The sequence below is a fragment of the Varanus komodoensis genome, unplaced genomic scaffold (assembly GCF_004798865.1).
Source record: "Varanus komodoensis strain SLA01 unplaced genomic scaffold, ASM479886v1 scaffold25, whole genome shotgun sequence".
NCBI classification, from domain to species: Eukaryota; Metazoa; Chordata; class Lepidosauria; order Squamata; family Varanidae; genus Varanus; species Varanus komodoensis.
Window position 1 is genome coordinate 1,097,338 of NW_025335661.1, and position 18,423 is coordinate 1,115,760.

Below are 18,423 nucleotides of genomic sequence, written 5' to 3' on the forward strand. Positions count from 1 at the left end.
AGGATCTCAAACGATAGCTCATTCGTGGACATTTGTCTCTACCCCCACCCCCGGTCTTAAGACTTCCCCCTTCAAGATTGGTGGTACTTTTGCAAACCTTGAGGTTTTCCTGGACCTATTAAAATACTCCCATCTCGTGTGTGAATGGCGCTGTCTTCACTACGTAAGAACCCACACCAGGAGAACCTAGTTGCTGTTACTACATATGATTTTCGAAGGTGGTTTGGTTTTAGGTGGCAGACAGACATTGATGTAAACTTTAAAACAAATTAGACCCAATGTTTGATTATGATATATACTGAGCTTAAAAAAACCTCATGATCTACTGTAACTTTGGGGTTCTTTAGTATGAATGATACGCTGGCTATCTTACAACATGAGACAAAGAATGAAATAAGGACGAACGGTAAAGTTTACATACTGTAAGGTTATGAGTCCAGCCCTCATTGTCCGATAGTAACCTATGCGGCGACATTTACAGAGGGGGGAAACTAGGAGGGGAACCAGACAGCTAACGAACAATGCTATGCAGGGTATACAGAAAACAATGCCCTACAAGTCCTAGCATTCTCCAGCAACCCATGCTGCCTGGAGAATACTGGGAATTGTAAGACTGTTTTTGTCTAAACCTGCATAAGATGTAAAAATTTAAGTTCGCCTCTTTTATTATCCCGTATAGTTTATTTCGATCAATTGCACCATTCCCCTCTCTAACTAGGTCCTCTGCACATTCAGTGCAAACGCTAGCAAGCTAGACGTCCTTGTAGCCACCAAATGAAGCCCCGCCCACGCTCCAAAAACTCCGCCTCGGTTTCTATGGCAACTCGGATGCAGCGCCACCTCAGCCGAAGAGACGAGCAGCAGGAGCGGTACGAACTGCCCCGACTCGCCCCAGCGCCGCCTCTGCCGGTGTCCGCGTCTCCTTGGAGCCTCCTTGTTTGTTACGTCCGTGTCCCTTCGCTGCCTGCCGGCGGCGACCGCTGCTGCTGCTGCTGCTGGTGGCCAGCGCTAGCGCCCACGGGGTCGAGGCAGGGTCTTCCCTACCTTCGGACCACATGGAGGCTGCCCTTGGGTGGGTACCCGCTGTCGGAGCGGGCAAGGCCCCAACCTCCCCCTGCAGCGATGAATTCCGCCTGCTTCTGGGGACGAGATTTCCCGCCCTCCGGAGGCCCCTTGCGGAAGCCCCATGCGTCCCCGTGGTTGGGGTGGTCCCTTGGCAGGTCGGACATGTACGCGACCGCCGTGTCCATGGTGGCTCTTGGGCATGTGGCGGCGGCAGTGGCGTTGGCGTGTGTGTTTGCTTGTAGTTGGATGTACTGTGGTGTGTTTCTAATTTCCTGCACACGCACAAGGGCGCACGCACACACACACACACATAGTTCTTGGTGTATTTTTTAATGTACAAATCCTTTCGCAGTTTTTAAAATACTTTTTTAACTTTTGTAAGCTGCTTTTAAAACAAAAGCGGGGATACTGATTTTACTATTATTTATAGACTGCTGGAGTGACAAAAATAGAATGGGCTTGAACAAGAGTGACAGATGTGTATATTTACTCAAGTAATTTACTTTGGCTGCTTGCTGTGTGATGTACAGAATATAGATGTATTAATAAGGGTTGCTGCCCTCTCTGTTTATAAATAGCATAAAAATCAGGAGTGTAGGCATTCACACATACCAAAATTGTGTACTGCAGATGTTGATTGCAAATTCTAGGATTCACAAGTATTGCTCTATATATCAGCAAGGAGAAATGACATTTTGTATGCAATACCCCTGAGGCTTGAACATAAAATGTGGTGAAGACTTAGAAAAATCTTGTTATGGATTACAGTAATATTGTTAGTTTATGGTGGCCTATGTACCAGTGGTACCAGTGTTTACCTTGTACAAGCATTGTTCAAATTATTTGACAGATCAAATTTATTAGTCACAAGCATACTGGCTTATTGACAGATGTAATGTAAAAATCTGTTGGGGGAAAAGATGGCTAGTAAGAGAATGTGCCAGTTTCTCATATGTTTCTTTGAGTGGGGATTACTTGGCCGTATTTTTGTGTGATTTCAGTAGCAGATGAAATTGTGAAGATTGTGAAGAGTGTTAGGAGATGTTTTTGTGGCATGAACACATTTACATGTCATTCAGGTATGATGTAATGAATGCAATATTTTTTTAATGTGTGTGATTTTAAGTCTGGATAGGCATCTTGTGTTCCTCTTGTTCTTTCCTGCAGTTCCTAATGCTCAGCTTTGTTGACTGATGGAAATTTTAGGACTGAGTTGTAGGCCAAAACATTTAGAGGGCCACACATGACTTCAGGAAGATGATGTTTTCACTCTTCCTCTGGTTTCAACGCAACTAAATTCTTTGCAGTGTAACACTTGTATTTGGAATGGCTTGGGTGGTAGTCCTTTCCAATATCACATTATAGTGTAGCGTTGAAGGCTTGTGTAGTTGACACCTTCTGTTTTGTTGCTAATTGTGATATGTAGGAGGGGATTGCATAAAATTCCCACACTGCTTTTGGTATCTGTTGGACAACAGTTCTGGTGGTATTATTGTTGTATTTGGATTGGCAGTGATTAGCAATGGACTTAGTACAATATCAGTACTAAGATGCTTGATCTGTGCTTGAGAGTATTGTGCTGCTGCTCAAAAATAATCTGACAAGAAGTTTACTAACCACACAATTCTGTGTGTGTGTCTACAAAGAAGTACATTTTACGGAATTCAGTGGCAATTATTCTTAGATAAGTATGTGTAAAGTTGCAGCATTTTCATACGTCTTGCAAGAGAATCACTGGATAAACCTACCAGTGTATGATTGCACTTGCAGTGTTGGATCACCTTTGTTTGGTAAATGAGCTTTATTGATGCTTCTTAATTATGATTGCAGTGTGAAGAAAAATGAAGCAGGAGATGGCATTTCAGGGGATGATAGCTTTTTTCATGGAAGAGGAGAAGAAACAGAAACGGAAATTGAACCAGAATCTGACCTTGATTATGATGATGATGAAGAAGAAGAGACAGAAGATTATGAAGAAGAATGTAGTAAAGAACAAGATTTATTTAGTGAGGACTTAAACAATAATAAGATTGAACGTAAAATTGGTGTGCAAGAGTGGCCAGATGGGTCTAGCTACAGAGGAGAATTTGCGCTGGATCTAAAACTTGGATATGGAAAATTTGTGTGGGACAATGGCGAGGTAAGCTGGTTTAATGTTTAAAATGTTTTTATAGTGTATGTTTTTGTAGCTAAACCATATTGTATGTAATAATAACAACAATGGAACAAGCTAAGGATTGGGGAAGGCTATTGTAGCATATGTGTAATACCAATGATATTTTTTTCCTGTGTGGTCACCATTCTGCATGTTTTTCTATTGGTGAAAATGGTGGGAAAACTGTCTCCACACATGTTTAAGGAAGAAGACAGAGACTTATTGGAGGTGGGGGACTCCTCTTTTGTGTTTCATTGCAGTCTCTCAGAAGAACTGAGAAGTTGCTTTAAAGTACTCTGTATGATAACAGATTTAGACAGCTGGAATGCCTATAACAGCATTTTTGGAGATTTTTTTCTGGTATTTGAGAGCTCCATGCGGCAGAGTTATCTCCATGTATTTTCCTTTCTGGGTACACAGTGCTCCTCCCAGCTCACTGAAGCACTGTTTGGCATGCTGGGAGAGTACAGTTAAAATGAGGAGGAAGAAACAGTGGTACCTCATCTCATGAACGCCTCAGTTCACAACCAAATTGGGTCGCAAACAAAAATTACATAAAAATTTTGACTCAGGTCGTGAACTCCGCATTGGGTGGCGACCCCGATCATGGCCATCTCCCCACCCCCCACTCCCCGAGTGGGGAGATGGCCATGATTGCGGGCATGCTTGTGCAGGGAAGATGGGTGTGATTGTGACTGTGCTGTGGAGGGGGAGATGGCTGCAATTGTGCTGGGGGCGAGATGGCTGAGATCTCGCCCATCTTTCCTGCATGAGCATGCCCGTGATTGCATCCATCTTTCCTGCATGAGCACAGCCGCAATCTTGGCCATCCCAACCCCCACGCACAATTGCACCCATCTATGGTCGCAAGCATGATCACGCTCGTGCAGGGATCAAGAGTGTGAGAGCTGTCGTGCTGAGGGGGGGGGGAATGGGTGTGCTTGTGCTCAAGGTGAGGGGGGAGATGGCTGCGATCTTTGTTGTTCTTTGTCACTGCTTCAGATTTTTCTGATTAAAAAAAATAGTTACAGAACAGATTAACCTTATTTACATTGAACCTTATGGGGAAATTTGACTTGGCTCATCACCAGTTTGGGTCATGACCAGAGTCCTGGAACGGATTAAGTTTGTGAGCCAAGGTACCACTGTATAGGAAGATCCTTGTTTATCATCACATGCAAATTACACTTTCTCCTGCCTGCCAAAGAGCTGTTGGTAGATGCAGAAGGGTTTGCCTTTCTCCACTTAGTAGGAAGAATATTTCAAAGCTGGGATTGTCTGCTAGTCCATAATGGTGTGTGTGTGCATGTGTGTACATGTGCATATGTACATACCAATCCTTTGTTGTTTCTCTCTGCTTCCAAACTCTAACCTCGCTATTTCTTCTCCCACCTCTTTACCTCTCTGTTTCTTCCTCCCAGCTTTGCTCTTTCTCTCTTTTCTAATCCTTTACCTCACTATTTCCACCTCTCTTCCAGCTTTTGTCCTTGCACTTCCTCCCTCTTCCCCAGCCTCTATTGATTTGCCAGCATCTCATGGCAGCCATTATGTGTCTAGGCAAATCCTCCATGAGTTCTGTTTTGTGGTAGAACCCCTAGCAGTTTCTCAAATTCCAAACTGTATCTATGGTTCCAAAAATTGTGGATTTTAAATATATAATCTGCTATTAGCAGATCTGTGAGGAGTGTGCTAGAAATGTAAATTAGTTGCTTTTGTCTCCAGTCCAGAAATTCCCCCATTTATTAGCAGAATTGCTGTCCTGATGGCATGGATTCTCTACATGTAGAGGAAGAAAGCAAGAAAGGGTGGTTGATTTGGGTTCCTGCACTGGTATTCAGTGCTGATCACATGTTTGGTGATGAGGATATGGTTCAGATAAGGCACATTCCTGGTATTACAGTTGACCTTGTATACAGTCTCATATTTTTCAATTTGTCTGGTCAGCTTAAACAAAAAGGAAGTCAATGCAGTAAATGAATGGGCTGGTGGTAGGTCATTTCTACCCACTTGGTAGGCATGTCATGAGCAGAGCTAGCTGGAGCCAGTGGTCAGACTAGATGGCCCAGGAGACCCTTCCTGATTCACTCTGTTTCTATGTTTCTGTGTTGTTGGTGTGGAAATGCATTGGGTTGATGCATGAGAGTCAGAACATGCCGCTTCTTGCCCACCAATCTTTTTTGTTGTTGTTGTTTTAAACTTAAGACTGTGCATTTCCATGCTGACTGTGGAGGACTACTACTAGCTTCTTAGCAGGCTGGTAACCTTCATGGGCTTATTAATAAAGTTGTTTTACATCAAACTCAGAAAGATGTCATACACACAAGAATCTGTTTCTGTTGATTTGGGTTGGGAGAGGCTTTTCTTGTAAGATAGAAATATTTGCCTTTATTGTGAAGAATATTCACAAGTGGGTAAGATATGTAAATAGTTCAGGCATAGTACTTTCAAATGTAATTTTATGTATTCTATTTAGTCTTTTTGTCAGGCAGATTACCCTCATTATTTATGCTCAATAATATTTACTTGAATGGAATTTAATAAATATATCTCAGTAGTTTGTGTACATTTTTATTTAGTTTTTCTGATTTGCAATGAAAGTAGCTTGCAGCAATAAATCTAATATTAATGAAATTTACTAAGGCTGTAAATCCTGGATTGAACAAGGTTACTAGCTTTGTTTGAATTTCATCCTCCATATATTCCTCTTTTATTAAATGTAATTCTCAATATGTTTCTGTACAGTCATTTCCCTTGGATGAAGCCAAGTGGAATAAGCCTCCCTGACTTGCAAATGAATGCTCCCCTGTTCAAACCCTGTTGACAATATTTGTTAAATCCTCTCTTTCTTTTCACAGTATTCTTTGGAAAGGTGCGTTGGTATACATTTGCAGTCTTTTGTGGCTTCTTGTTGCACTTCACCTGTTTCCTGTTAACTTTCTCTGAGCATCACCAATAAATCTTTTTTTGTTTCCTGGTTAAATTACCTGTGCATAGAGATGAAGACTGAGGTCCAGAAAGGCTCATGCATACATTTTCTATATGTGTGCATACAAGTTGATTTTCACTTCCGGGGCTTCCAAAAGTCTTGCTCTAGCGTGTTCTGCATTTGCATTCTCTCTTTCTCTCTGTCACCCCATCTCTGACTGGAAGTGTCACTTCACATACTGGCCTTTTTTTTAGATATCATGCCTAAATCATGGTTTGTCAAGCAGAGGTTTGGGCCTTCATATTCTCCTTTTCTCCTTCTCTTCCTTGAACCTTTCCTTGCAGTAACTCTAGTTGAGGCTTCCAACCTTGGGAATTTGAGAATCTGCTGTGGGTAACACCACAAAATGTGTAATTAGTGGATTGCCGCTTTGGCATTTACCTGTCATGGCTCTGAATCTTAGGCTGCATCTTATTCAGCAGAAACTTTTGTTTTATATCTGTTGGATACTGCAACATCTTTTTAATAAGGGATTCCCTAATTTGGCTAATTGATGATGGTGCAAGATAGTTAATGCTCCCTTTATGTACACATTTTGGCAATGTCCCATAATTGCTTGCTTTGGGGAGGAGATTATCACACAGTTAAATTGCATGCTGGAACAGTTGTTGTAGACAGTCTTTATTTAGCTGCTTCATGGAAATTAACAAATGGAAGGGGAAATGACTTTGTTGTACCTTTTGACAGTTAAAAGACTGGTATCTGAACATATTAATATATTTTGCTTTCTTACAATTTGTGAATAGAGTGCTTTCACAAGTAATAACAAAATATTTCTTTTTATCCTTGTGTGCTGAGATGTTATTGCAGCCTGTGCATTTAAATCTTATCACCTGCATAATTTTTCTTTCTTTCATTACAGAAATATGTAGGACAATTTTATAAAGACCACCGTCATGGCAGAGGAGTTTACTTTTGGCCTGATGGTTCCAAATTTGTAGGGTCATTTTATCTTAGCCGTAAAGAAGGCTATGGATCCATGGAATTTAATGATGGAAGAAGATTTCAGGTAATTAGAAAATTCTAATTATCACAGTGCTAGCACATAATGAATATAAAATGAAGATGTTCAACAAAATTGCAGGATCTTTCTCTGTTCAATTTTTCTCATGCAAGTTTCAGAATTCAGAGCCAGTGTGGAATAGCGGTTAGAGTGGACTCAGGCCTGAGAAGTCCAGGTTCTAGTCTTCACCCAGCCGTGAAGTTTCGTGGGTGGCTTTGACCTCAACTTACTTCACAGGATTGTTATGAGGATAAAAGGGGAGGTAGAGAAAGACAATTTTGTGAGCTTCTTTGGATGCCTAGAAGGAAAAAGGTGGACTGTAAATATAATCAGTAATACTAAATTAGTATAAATTTGTTCACTTGTTTAATGTTGAAAAATCAGTTTATTTTAAAAGTTGTTGATGTGTAGTTTGCTCAGTGGCAAGAGCAACACTGAATGTGTATCTTGTAGTTGGAGAAGTACAGTCTAGAATTTGCATAGAATTTAGATAGTGCATGAATATAGTGAACACCGAGTAATGACTATTCACATATAGTTGGGAGCCTTTTCCCTTAGTGATTAACTAGTTTGTGTTAAAAATGCTAAAGTGGAGGGAGATTTGTATATGTGTACAAGGTTGTACATACCTAGCTATGGCAGATATTCCTGGGAGCAGAAGCAGTTATACTTGATCAGTTGATGGATAAAGTTTGCTTCTCCCAACCTTTGTTCCTCAAGTGACACTTGTATACTTTGTGGACCACACCCTGATTGTCTGTTTCTGCCCCCTTTTCTCCATTATTCAGTTGAGCATTTATTGCTGTCTTTAGTGTTTTGCATGACTACCCCATTAAACATTTATTTAATGCTTTGTTGGTATTTCAAAAACCTTGTTCTTCTTGTTAAATTTGAAAATCTGTCTGGAGAAGGTGTGAGAGAGGGCTTGCTGATCAACAGGCCATTACAAGATACCATCATAAGCTGAAGGTAACTTGAAATGAAGCAGAATTTCCAGACCATCACTCATAGCTCAGGAGAAGGGACAGGGAGAGCATGTGAGCCCAAATGTTGTGGCTCATACTTGTAATTTAAAGTGTTGGCTTAGTGTTGCATCTGAACAAAGGTGTTACATGTTTCAACTGGGTTGAAACACCTTTTGAAATGCATTGCATTTATTTCACTAGCTTTTATTTATACCTCTCTTTGTCTCACCAGAAGTCCTGAAGCTAGTATTCTGTATTAGTCACTTTCTTCAACTTTGCAGCAATGTGAATCCCAACATACTTTACCTTGTCTGCTTGTCTCAGCATCGCTGGTCAAAACAGTTCAGTCTGGATTTTAAAAATTGGTGCAAATTGTCCTGGTATGGGTAAGAAAGGTTTAGGCAGAAGGTCCATACAGAAAAAAATGTTTTACAACTCTCATGCTGTTTGGGGAAACCTGGAAGTTGTAGTATGTTTTTGTTTCTAAACATGCATAGGATTGCACCGTTAATTACTTTACTTGTATTTTTCTCTCACATCTTCTGTTTTTGAATATGTTTTCTTTGCTAAAGGGGCTTTATAAGGCTGATGAACGCTTTGGACCAGGAATTGAAACCCATCCAGATGATAGCCAAGATGTTGGTTTGTGGCATCGAAGTCATATAATTAAACTGTGTATAGAAATCTCTGGGTATTTTACTCTTTCGGATTTTCCAGAACTCAATCTATATGTTGATGCTGAGGCCAAGACAAAGTATATTTCAGATGAGAACAATACAAAGTGGGATCTGAATGAAGAGAAAGACCCATTTTTCTATAACTACAAACGTCTTCTCTTAAATGATGATAGCTACACATTGCCTGAAAACATGTACATATACTCAATTGATGCAGATCATCTTCCTCTTACTCGCACCTTCCTGAAAGAGTTTGATTTTCAATATTTTAAGAGAAGGAAATGGTTAGCTTATGAAAAACTATGGCCTGTAATGAATATAACACCTTTCTTGATCAGGATGCAGAAACACATATATAGATATAGGTAAGCGCTGATGTGTGGGCTGATATAGTTTATTATATTTTTTTTAGTGGTACTTTATTCTCTTACTACATTTTCTTAGATGTTTGAATGTGTGTGATTTATTTTTCATTTATACTTGCTTTCCTCAGCCTGCCCCTTCCAGATGTGTTGGGCTGCAATTCCTATCAACAACAGCAAGGATAGATTTGGCTAGTATTTCTATAGTGACACATATTGGGGAAGGCTGGTTTCTACCATATGCGTCCCCTTGTGTTTATAGCTGCTGCTGAACTACAAGAAAGCCTTGTGTTTATACAGGTTGGCTCTAACTTGTGCAAAAAATGCTGTGCTCACTTACTGTTCTACACAACTTATCAGGCAGTCTTAAATATTAATCTGAAATACTATTCTTTAAGACCTTCATTCTTTCAATAGGCCTGCATCATTGGCTTGGGTAGGAGGAGGACTATGGGGAGAGTCTGAATATTTGTGTGTGTATTTTTTTTATTTGGGTATGACTGTTTCTCTCTTTATTTAATCACCTGAGGCCATTTTTTCAGTGCTGTTACAAGAAGAGAGATGGTGGTATAGTTATCACAGAGACTGGAATTAGGTGTTTACATGACTTACTGTTTTCTATAATATATCAAGAATCTCCCCACATAGAATGCTGTTGTACTGGGGAGAGAGATAAGCTAAAAATCTTATCCCTGTTCATTTTTGTGTGTACAGAGGGAATATTTATGTATTACATTTCTGTACTGTTCAGTAGGTGAATTTATTAGGTGGTTAAAACATTTTTGAATGGAGGGGCACCAATCCAGAAATACCTCATCACATGTACACTTGCATTCTTTAAGATTATAGCTGAGATACACTATTACTACTTTGGTGAGGTCTAGCCTAGAGGAAAGGACTTGGGGAAGTGATCTCATACTTCCACATTGGTTCTTGGAAAGTTGGAAAGTCAAAATCACTGAGGACACAAACATTTCTATTTTCTTTCTAGGCCTTAAATGGGTTTTGCTCACTTTTAGGCATTGTCAGAAGGACATGGATTTGGACATTAATTGCATTCTGGAAGGCCATCGGAATGGCTTTGGAACGAAAGGTCCCAAAGAGCTTGCTGCTGAGGAAGTGATTGAGAAGTCAGCAGAAGGAGACTATAATAGAGTTTATGAGCTTCTCAGAGACAACCTGGTCCACCCAGACGTAGCGGATGTACATGGATATACTGCCCTTGCTGCTGCTGCTGTAAGGCTCAAAATCATACTATGTATTATGCTGATATCAGGCAAAATAGGCCAGATTTTTCTCTTTTCTACTGTGACAGTGTTCCTCTCTTTTAATAGTTACTTGAAAAAATTGATAACAGAGTAGCAGTTGTGAACATGGGCAGCATGACATTTTATCTGTAGACTATACCTATCTGCTAAGTTAAATCTACAACTTCAAACTCTTTTTCAATTGGGGTTTTAAAAGCATATGAGGATTGTGACAATTGTATTATTTCTATATGAAAATAATGCAAAGTTTTTTTGTTTAGTTGAATTTCCAGGATGACATCATCAACCTACTTCTTGATAGTGGGGCTGATGTGAATAAATGCAGTGATGAAGGATTATCTGCTCTAGCTATGAGCATTATTCATTATTTCCCAGCAGAATCATTTCAGTCCAATATTGCTGAAAGGAACATTAGTAGAAGAGAGGTCAGTCCTTCGTAAATCTGTAAGTCTGCAATACAGTTCCATGGAATTTCATTTTTTTTACAGTTGCTTCAGAATTATACTATTTACTTGCTGCTCATAATTGAACATGCTTCAGGACAGAGCATCAAAATTCTCCTTTGGTTTGCAGCCCAGAATGATAGTGTTGAGTGAATAGCCCTGTAGCTGTAATGTTAGGAGCGGTGTGAAACGAAACATTGGATTTAAAGCTCTCTATAAACTATTGTGTCTCTATTTTAGAGTGATGCAGTGTATCCTGTATGGGGTTGTCCATGATGGGTATCTAAAAGTAAAACCAGAGCTTTTCAGTGGGCGTCTCGGAGCTTCATTCTGTCTCACAACATTCATTTCTAATTACCTCCATTGATGTCATTCTACAAACTAGTAAAGATGCTGTTGTCCTGCCTTGGTTTGGGGAGATCATTCCTGTGGATTCCACTGGTTTTATTGTGTATTTTCTGATATTCATATTGTTGAGATTTGAATTTTAACTATTTTTACCTGTTTGATTTACTGTTTATCCTAGGAATAATTTTCTCTGGCGTTAAGGAGTAGCTTGATAGTATTATTAACATGATGATAAACTAAAAGCAGATTTAAGGAACATGTATATGTATGCCTTGTGATCCTTAATTGGGAAATTCTTCCAATTTTGTTTAGTGATGGCTCATTAAAAGCAAAAAGCAAGTATGTTAGAAATGGGGAGAAGAAAGCCAAATATAAGCCTTCAGTGAGTAACAGTTTAGCAGCAGATATAGACATCTGTGCTCCCAGCTTTCAGGTGGAAGCAAGCATTTTAAATTATAGCAGGACCCCCATACCTGCATGGATTGGTTCCAAGCCTTCTCAGCAGATGCTTGAAACCATGGATAATAGCAAACACTATACAGTACGTTATACAGTAGCAAGTAGGTGCTTGCAGGTGGCAGTGAGCCACAAAATAAACTCAAATAAACTATATATTCAAAATAAATAAATCAAAAAACCTTTGTTCATTTATATCTCAGTACTTTAATACTTTCTTTGACACTTTATGACTTTGGCACTTTACAACTCCTCTTTTGCGTTAAGGTCAACTGCAGTTAACTGAATACGCGGTAACCAAGTCAGCGGTTATGGGGGTTCTACTGTACTGTGTAGGGGTATCACTACCAAAAGGCAAGATCTCAAGGCATATGAGATCAACAGGCAGTGGCTTCCCAAATCATGGTGATTTATCTTCCCCCACAACCCATATGAAACCAATGCACTTGTAGCTTTGTCTTTTGATGTATCTCTTATATCTAAACATTGTTTCAAAAGTTTTCTCTATGCATAATTATACATTGCTCAGTGGGGAGCTGTTTTTACATCGGTAGCTTTTTGTCAATTCTAAAACACACTATTTAAGTTCTTCCTAACTGTCATTAAAATCCTAGGCATGTAAAGGCAGTTTTTTTACCTGGCAATTTAGAAACTAGAAGGATCTTTATGTAGGGTTTCTCTGGTTTTGGACCACCCTGCCTCCAGTATTTATCTTACTGCTCTCTGTTGATTGATCCCTGGGAGTTCCTTCATAAATTAAGGTATAGGCACTGCACACTTCAAAATTCAGGAAGAATTTTATCTCTAATAAAAAAAAATCTCAATATGTACATTGATCCTTTCATGTTGCACGAATAGGAGCAAACTTGTTTACTTATGTGTAAAAATTTAACAGCAGCTATTACTACTTAGGGCAGCTGGTCATCTTTGTCTCTTATAAGAGGGTGTTCCCTGGAAGAAAGGTGGGGTTTAAATGAAATGAACGAATAAGCAGAATGCCGTGCATTATTTAACAGCATTTTTGTGTAAAATTCTGAAAGAAGGTAGCCTAGGTCAGCTTTTTTACTGTTTTGCATAAAAACTCTGTTAGGTTGTTGTGAATGTGTACATTAAAACAGATAATGCAGTACTTTCGTGTTGGGGCACAGCCATCCATTTTTAGAAGCTGTTAGGATCTACGTGTTTTTGTTTGTTTTAAATAGGCACCAGAGCCCATAGAAGATATATCTACAGGCTCTGTAATATTTTCGCAGTCAGAGGAATCTCAAGAATCTCAAGCATGTACAGAAGTCAAAAGGTCTTCAACTGTCACCCAGGCATCCCCTGCTGAACTCCCTACTGAAAAGGCAGAATTTGGTATGGATGCTGAAACTAGATCATCAGAGGGTACAGAGGAAACTAACGGAAGAAAGAGCTCTGGGACAATTGGTGGTGTTTACAATTTCAAGATTAAGGTTTCTGCAGAAACAATGCATCGTGGTGCTGTTGTTCTTAGCCACCACATGTTAAAAGTATCTGGCTTAGCTGACAATGATGAGATTGCTCAGCATGAAGGCGCCCTGAGAAGAATGGCAGTATCAATAACAGAGTAAGTCATTTTAGAAAGAACACAGACCAGCCATCTGTAGACAATAATGAGAATAATATTGATGTCTAGGCAGTCCCATTTGGGTAGACAGCTTACACCATAGGTCCTCAAACTACGGCCCGCAGGATGGATCCGGCCCGCCATGGCCATCCATCTGGCCTGCGCTGCCGTTCGCTGCCCGCGCGCATGCCTGCTGCAAGGGCGGGGAGGTAGTGGCTTGATCGCTCGGAAATGGTCTCCGAGTGAGCAGGCTGCCGCCACTGCCTGCCTCCCGTATGTGTGCGCTCGTGGCTGCCTTGCAGCGCGGGGGGAGGGGAGGTGGTGGTCTGCTCACTCGGAGATGGTTTTGGACTCGCTGGGAGATCTCTGAGTGAGCAAGCCACTGTCACGCGTGCCTGATGCCGCCTCGTGTGGCCCGATGGCACCTCACCGGCCCGCGCCTCCAGGCACCCCCACCACACTGGCCTGTGACGGTCACCGCAGCCTTTCAACTGGCCCCCTATTCAAAAAGCTTGAGGACCCCTGGCTTACGCAAAGAAACTATTAGATCCTACAGTGAAGAATTTGTCTGAAGAAATGTTGAAGGTCCTTGCTTGGTGCTACTATAACTGTTCAGAATTTGAGATGGATAGCAGCCTGCACTGGTGGTGTGTGTGAAGTTGTGGTGAAGTACTACATTCGACAGCTGCTGAGCTGTGGCATAGAGCCTAGAGACAAATGGTTTTAGTCTTGCAAGAAGGACTTAGTGACATCTGCTGTGTTCATGTAAAACCTCTTGCAGTAAGGGTGTTCCCCCTGCCCACCCCTAGTAAGGTCTGTAATATTGTTACCTTCTGCAACTAGCAGTGAAACATAGACCAGGCTAAGATGCTGCTTCCAGTTAAGCACCATGTATTTTACAAGAATATTTTGATTGTGGATAAGAAAGCTGCTGTATGCACCAGGGATGCAGTCTTGTGCAAAATTCCAGAGATCTGCATAGAGTACTCCCTTTCACAGATGAAAGAGAGAGATTTGGATGCTCCCTTCTCTCCTTTCTCCTTCTGATAACCAAATACTTATCAGAGGGGAAAAACCATGCTTGACATTCATATTCACTGACTGAGGAAGGTAGACAATGTTAACATCTAGACATGGCTGCAATTTTTATTAGCCCCACTGCTGGTCTCAATTCTTGTAAAGCACATAAACCAAGACAATGGATGCTGAAAATGTTTAAACCACATTTCAAATCTCAAGGTGATAAAACTAAGCAAGTTAGGTGTGTTGGTGTCAACTCTTTAGGGGCGTCTAGTTGTGTTATTCACATTTAAAAGCAAAACAGACATTTTCCTGTTGTAATAGAGACTTAGAAGTGATGGATTGTTTGAAAGATAATGCATTACACTTTACAGCAATTAAATTGTGGCAACTGTATATATGACTTTTAGAACAAATGCTGCAGTTCTCAGTAAAACCTTTGACAGTCACCAGAGAGCTTAAACCATCATTGCACATTTCAGGACTCTATACATATCTAGAGAATTGTTTCCTGGATCACACTGTTAGCACAATTAAGTTGAGGACTGTCCTTTATTTCTTACATAGAGTGTGGTCTAGAGTGTGGTTCTTATTGTCCATTATGAAATACAAATTATACCTGCTTCACATTGCCCATTTTGCTTTCTTTGTATCTTCGAGCATAATTGAAGACCCTCCCCATTCGCAGGATTAGAGGATGAATTATATTTAGTTCACAATGGCATTAACCTTCTCAAGGTTCATAACCATTGACAGGTTTTCATTTTCTGCTGGTTTTAGGCAGAAAAAGAGACTGGCTACAATTGAAGTGCTCCTGAGAAGAGGTGCTGATCCCAATATGTGCAGCATTCCTATGTATTCCCTATTCTTTGCTGTTAAGGCTGCAAATCCAGTAGTAGTGAAAATACTGTTAGAAGCTGGAGCAAGGACTGATATACGACTTCCAACCAGAGTAAGAATGCATTGTTCATTATGATAAATATAAGTTTTTAAAGAGTTGTAGAATTTCAGGTAGTTCCTGGTCTGTTGATGTGAATTTTAGTGTTCTGTGCAAGTTTATGACAGTCAACAACTCAGATACAGCCCAGCAGTCATGAATGGTGGCCTACTAGGTACTTGACAAATGCCTGATTTTGTAGGAAGCAGTATCTGGAGGTTTACTGCGCCCCTGATGTGTCTAATTAGGTGAATTATGAATTGTATGGTTTTGTGTTAGTGAACTATTTTACTTTGAGGCTCAGCTTTGGGGTTTCAAAGGGGCTATTGCATTGAAACTCTTGATTTGATTTATTAAGATGCTTTCTCCTAGATCTTTACAAATGCATCTGTTGTCAGAATAAATAACGACAGTATTTTTAATTCTTCAAAAATACGGAAGCATGCTTAAATCCTACTTTGTTCATTTTGATTTATGCTCCTAAATAATACCTCAAAAACAAGGTGGTCTGTGTTGTTATCCATTGCAACTGATGGACTGTTTTGGCAACACAAGCTATTCTGTTTGATAATGCTGCTATAGAAATTCGTGTGATAATCTTTTTGAGTTGCAGAATATAATATTTGTGTGTGCATGTGTGTGAGAATATAGCAGGGCATTGTGATGTAGGTGTGCCCTCACTCATATTTTTATCAGCACAGACAAAAAGCATTTTTACTCATTGGAAATAATTTACAACATTTTTACTGTCTCCAGACATTTACTCTAGGAGAGAGATATTCAACGCAAATTTAATTAGTCTCAGTAAGGAAAACTGATATGAACTGTGACATCCAGCATATGTTGAGCTGGAACAGATTCTCTATGTATTATGGCTGCTGTGGTGGGAATGAGGTGAAGCTTTTCTTTTTCAGAAATATGATGGCATGGACTGTTCCCAAAGATATGATAGGATTGGAAGTGTGGTTATGCTACTCCGATATAGATACTGTGGGAAAGAAATATGCCATTTATAATCTATCTTGCCTGGAATATTTTGGACCGTGTAGACTAACCAGGCTTTCCAGTGGAGATTGATTTTGTGTGCAGTTAATGTCTTTCGTCAAAATACATGCCTCATGTGATAATGCTATCTGGACCTTAACTGTATTTAATTTTAATCTTTAAAAATTAATTAAAATGCTATATATACCCCTTTGGAAGCTGGAATGACTCACCTTTGTAATTTAACATGCTGGTGAAATTTTTATGAAACTTGTGACTTGATATTGTGGGTAAATACGACCTGCAATTAATTATAACTAATCATTCTGGTGTTCCATTTTACTTTTTATATTGCTTTTATTGTTATGGTAGTTGAAATTGATTTAATTATGTATTTTAAGCTGTGATTTCAATATTGTTTTTAACTTATATTTAAACTGCTGAAAGATTAAGTGATATACAGGTATAAATAAATAAAGCCTTTGCTTTTTAGCTTGGAGGCTTAACTCCTCTTCATATTGCTGCTGCCCTTCTTGGTGAAGAAGGAGTTCAAATTACAGAATTACTACTTCATGCAGCTACAAACCCTGATACAACAGCAGAAGATAAGGACGATATATACACACTAGACAGGACAACTGTCAAGGTTTGTCTGTCTAATCCTGTTGTCATCTGTTCATAAAAGGAGTTGAGCAAAGTTTTTGGGAAAAGTAGTTTGACCATTTGTTCAGTTTATCCAGATTCAGTTCTAGAGAGAAACACAGTAGAAACTGGGATTATAGCAAGGGGGGTGGGGGGGGGAGAGAGAGAAGAAGTGTGGTTGGTTCTAAACATATGGGCAAAGATGTATAAGTCTGCCTCTGTTTTCTCTTTCTGAACTGCCCTGCTGTCTTAGGCAGGCAGGCAGTGGACTTGTCTACCAACAGTTCCAGATAAAAGGATTCCAGACAGCAGGACTGAGAAAGACCCTAGTACAAGATCTGGAGGGCTACTGCTAGTTGAAGTAGGCCTACTACAGTAGCTTCATAGGATCATAAGCACTGTGTAGCATGTGCATGGCATAAAAATGCCACTAAGTGGTCCGTTAGGGAGGATGATTCCTGCATCACTCTGAGCCAGGGATGCAAACGGTATGGGCTACAGGCAGCCCTCCACAAATGCTGTCTAGTGCTCCCCCCACCCCAACCTAAAAACCAGGGAAAAATGAAGAACTCTGCAGGAACAGGCTCTGTAGTTGCCGCCATGCCATCCTTGTTCTTAGAGCATTTCTCATTTCTGGTTGCAGAATGAACTCGCTGAAGCACCATCAATGATTAAGATGTTTAATGAAACAGGACCACCCAAAAGCTACTACAAAGAATGTACCATTATTCCAGAGGAAGGTGGGAGGACTGCTCTTCATATTGCTTGTGAGAGGACAGATAATTTTCAGGTGAGAGGTAGCCGTGGGAATCATTTCCTCATGCTAAACGTTTTTCTTTTACTTGCTTTTGACATTCATACCTCTCCTAGTTTTCAGATCTTACATTTTTTCTTGATAAGGACTAAGGACATAAGGACATATTTTAAAAGGAAGAGTTGCATTCATCTAAGTACTTCCACCTTACTAACATAGATGGTCTAATATCTGGGCTCCGGGCCTAGTAGTTTGAGGATCTCACCCATCTGAAAATAGGTATCCATTCCATAAATATAAAATCTAATGCTTAGTACATACAAAGGTCTACAAATAACACTGTCATACCAGCACTCTAAATTCTTTGCCTGAGCCTGAAGACCAGACTTCCAGGCTACATAAATGTTTGTTGTTTATTAGACTTTCAAATGCTTTAACAATGCCAAATATTTATCATAGCTTTCATCATTCTGCAGGTGGCAAGGTATGAAAGTGTAACTAGATTATATTGCTAATCATATATTTGCGATGAACCTGGCTGTATCAGTTAGAAAGGGGAAGCTAACATTAGAAAAGTGGAGATGCCAGACACAGTAGCCTGCTTCTGTCCTCCGCAGCACCATTTGCAAGCCTATAGTGGCTTCAAAATGGAAGAGTGGTAGAATTCAGTATTGCAGGTGCATCTAAGACAGTGGATTCACATACTGAAAGCTTTCTTTTTCACCAGAAATTGCAATGAATATTAAAGAGTTGAGGGGATGGATCCAGAC

General features: G+C 40.0%; 1 protein-coding gene across 1 annotated transcript in view; it reads left to right on the plus strand.

Moving 5' to 3' along the window:
• The first annotated feature begins 774 nt into the window (after positions 1–774).
• ANKMY1 (ankyrin repeat and MYND domain containing 1) overlaps positions 775–18,423 on the plus strand; it is a 39,969-nt gene continuing 22,320 nt past the window's right edge. Inside the window, exons 1-10 of the mRNA XM_044432733.1 lie at positions 775–1,289; positions 2,896–3,205; positions 7,069–7,215; positions 8,747–9,216; positions 10,233–10,449; positions 10,742–10,906; positions 12,931–13,316; positions 15,117–15,288; positions 16,751–16,903; positions 17,543–17,689. Coding sequence (XP_044288668.1) covers positions 775–1,289; positions 2,896–3,205; positions 7,069–7,215; positions 8,747–9,216; positions 10,233–10,449; positions 10,742–10,906; positions 12,931–13,316; positions 15,117–15,288; positions 16,751–16,903; positions 17,543–17,689 — 2,682 coding nt within the window. The remainder of the gene's footprint in view (positions 1,290–2,895; positions 3,206–7,068; positions 7,216–8,746; positions 9,217–10,232; positions 10,450–10,741; positions 10,907–12,930; positions 13,317–15,116; positions 15,289–16,750; positions 16,904–17,542; positions 17,690–18,423) is intronic.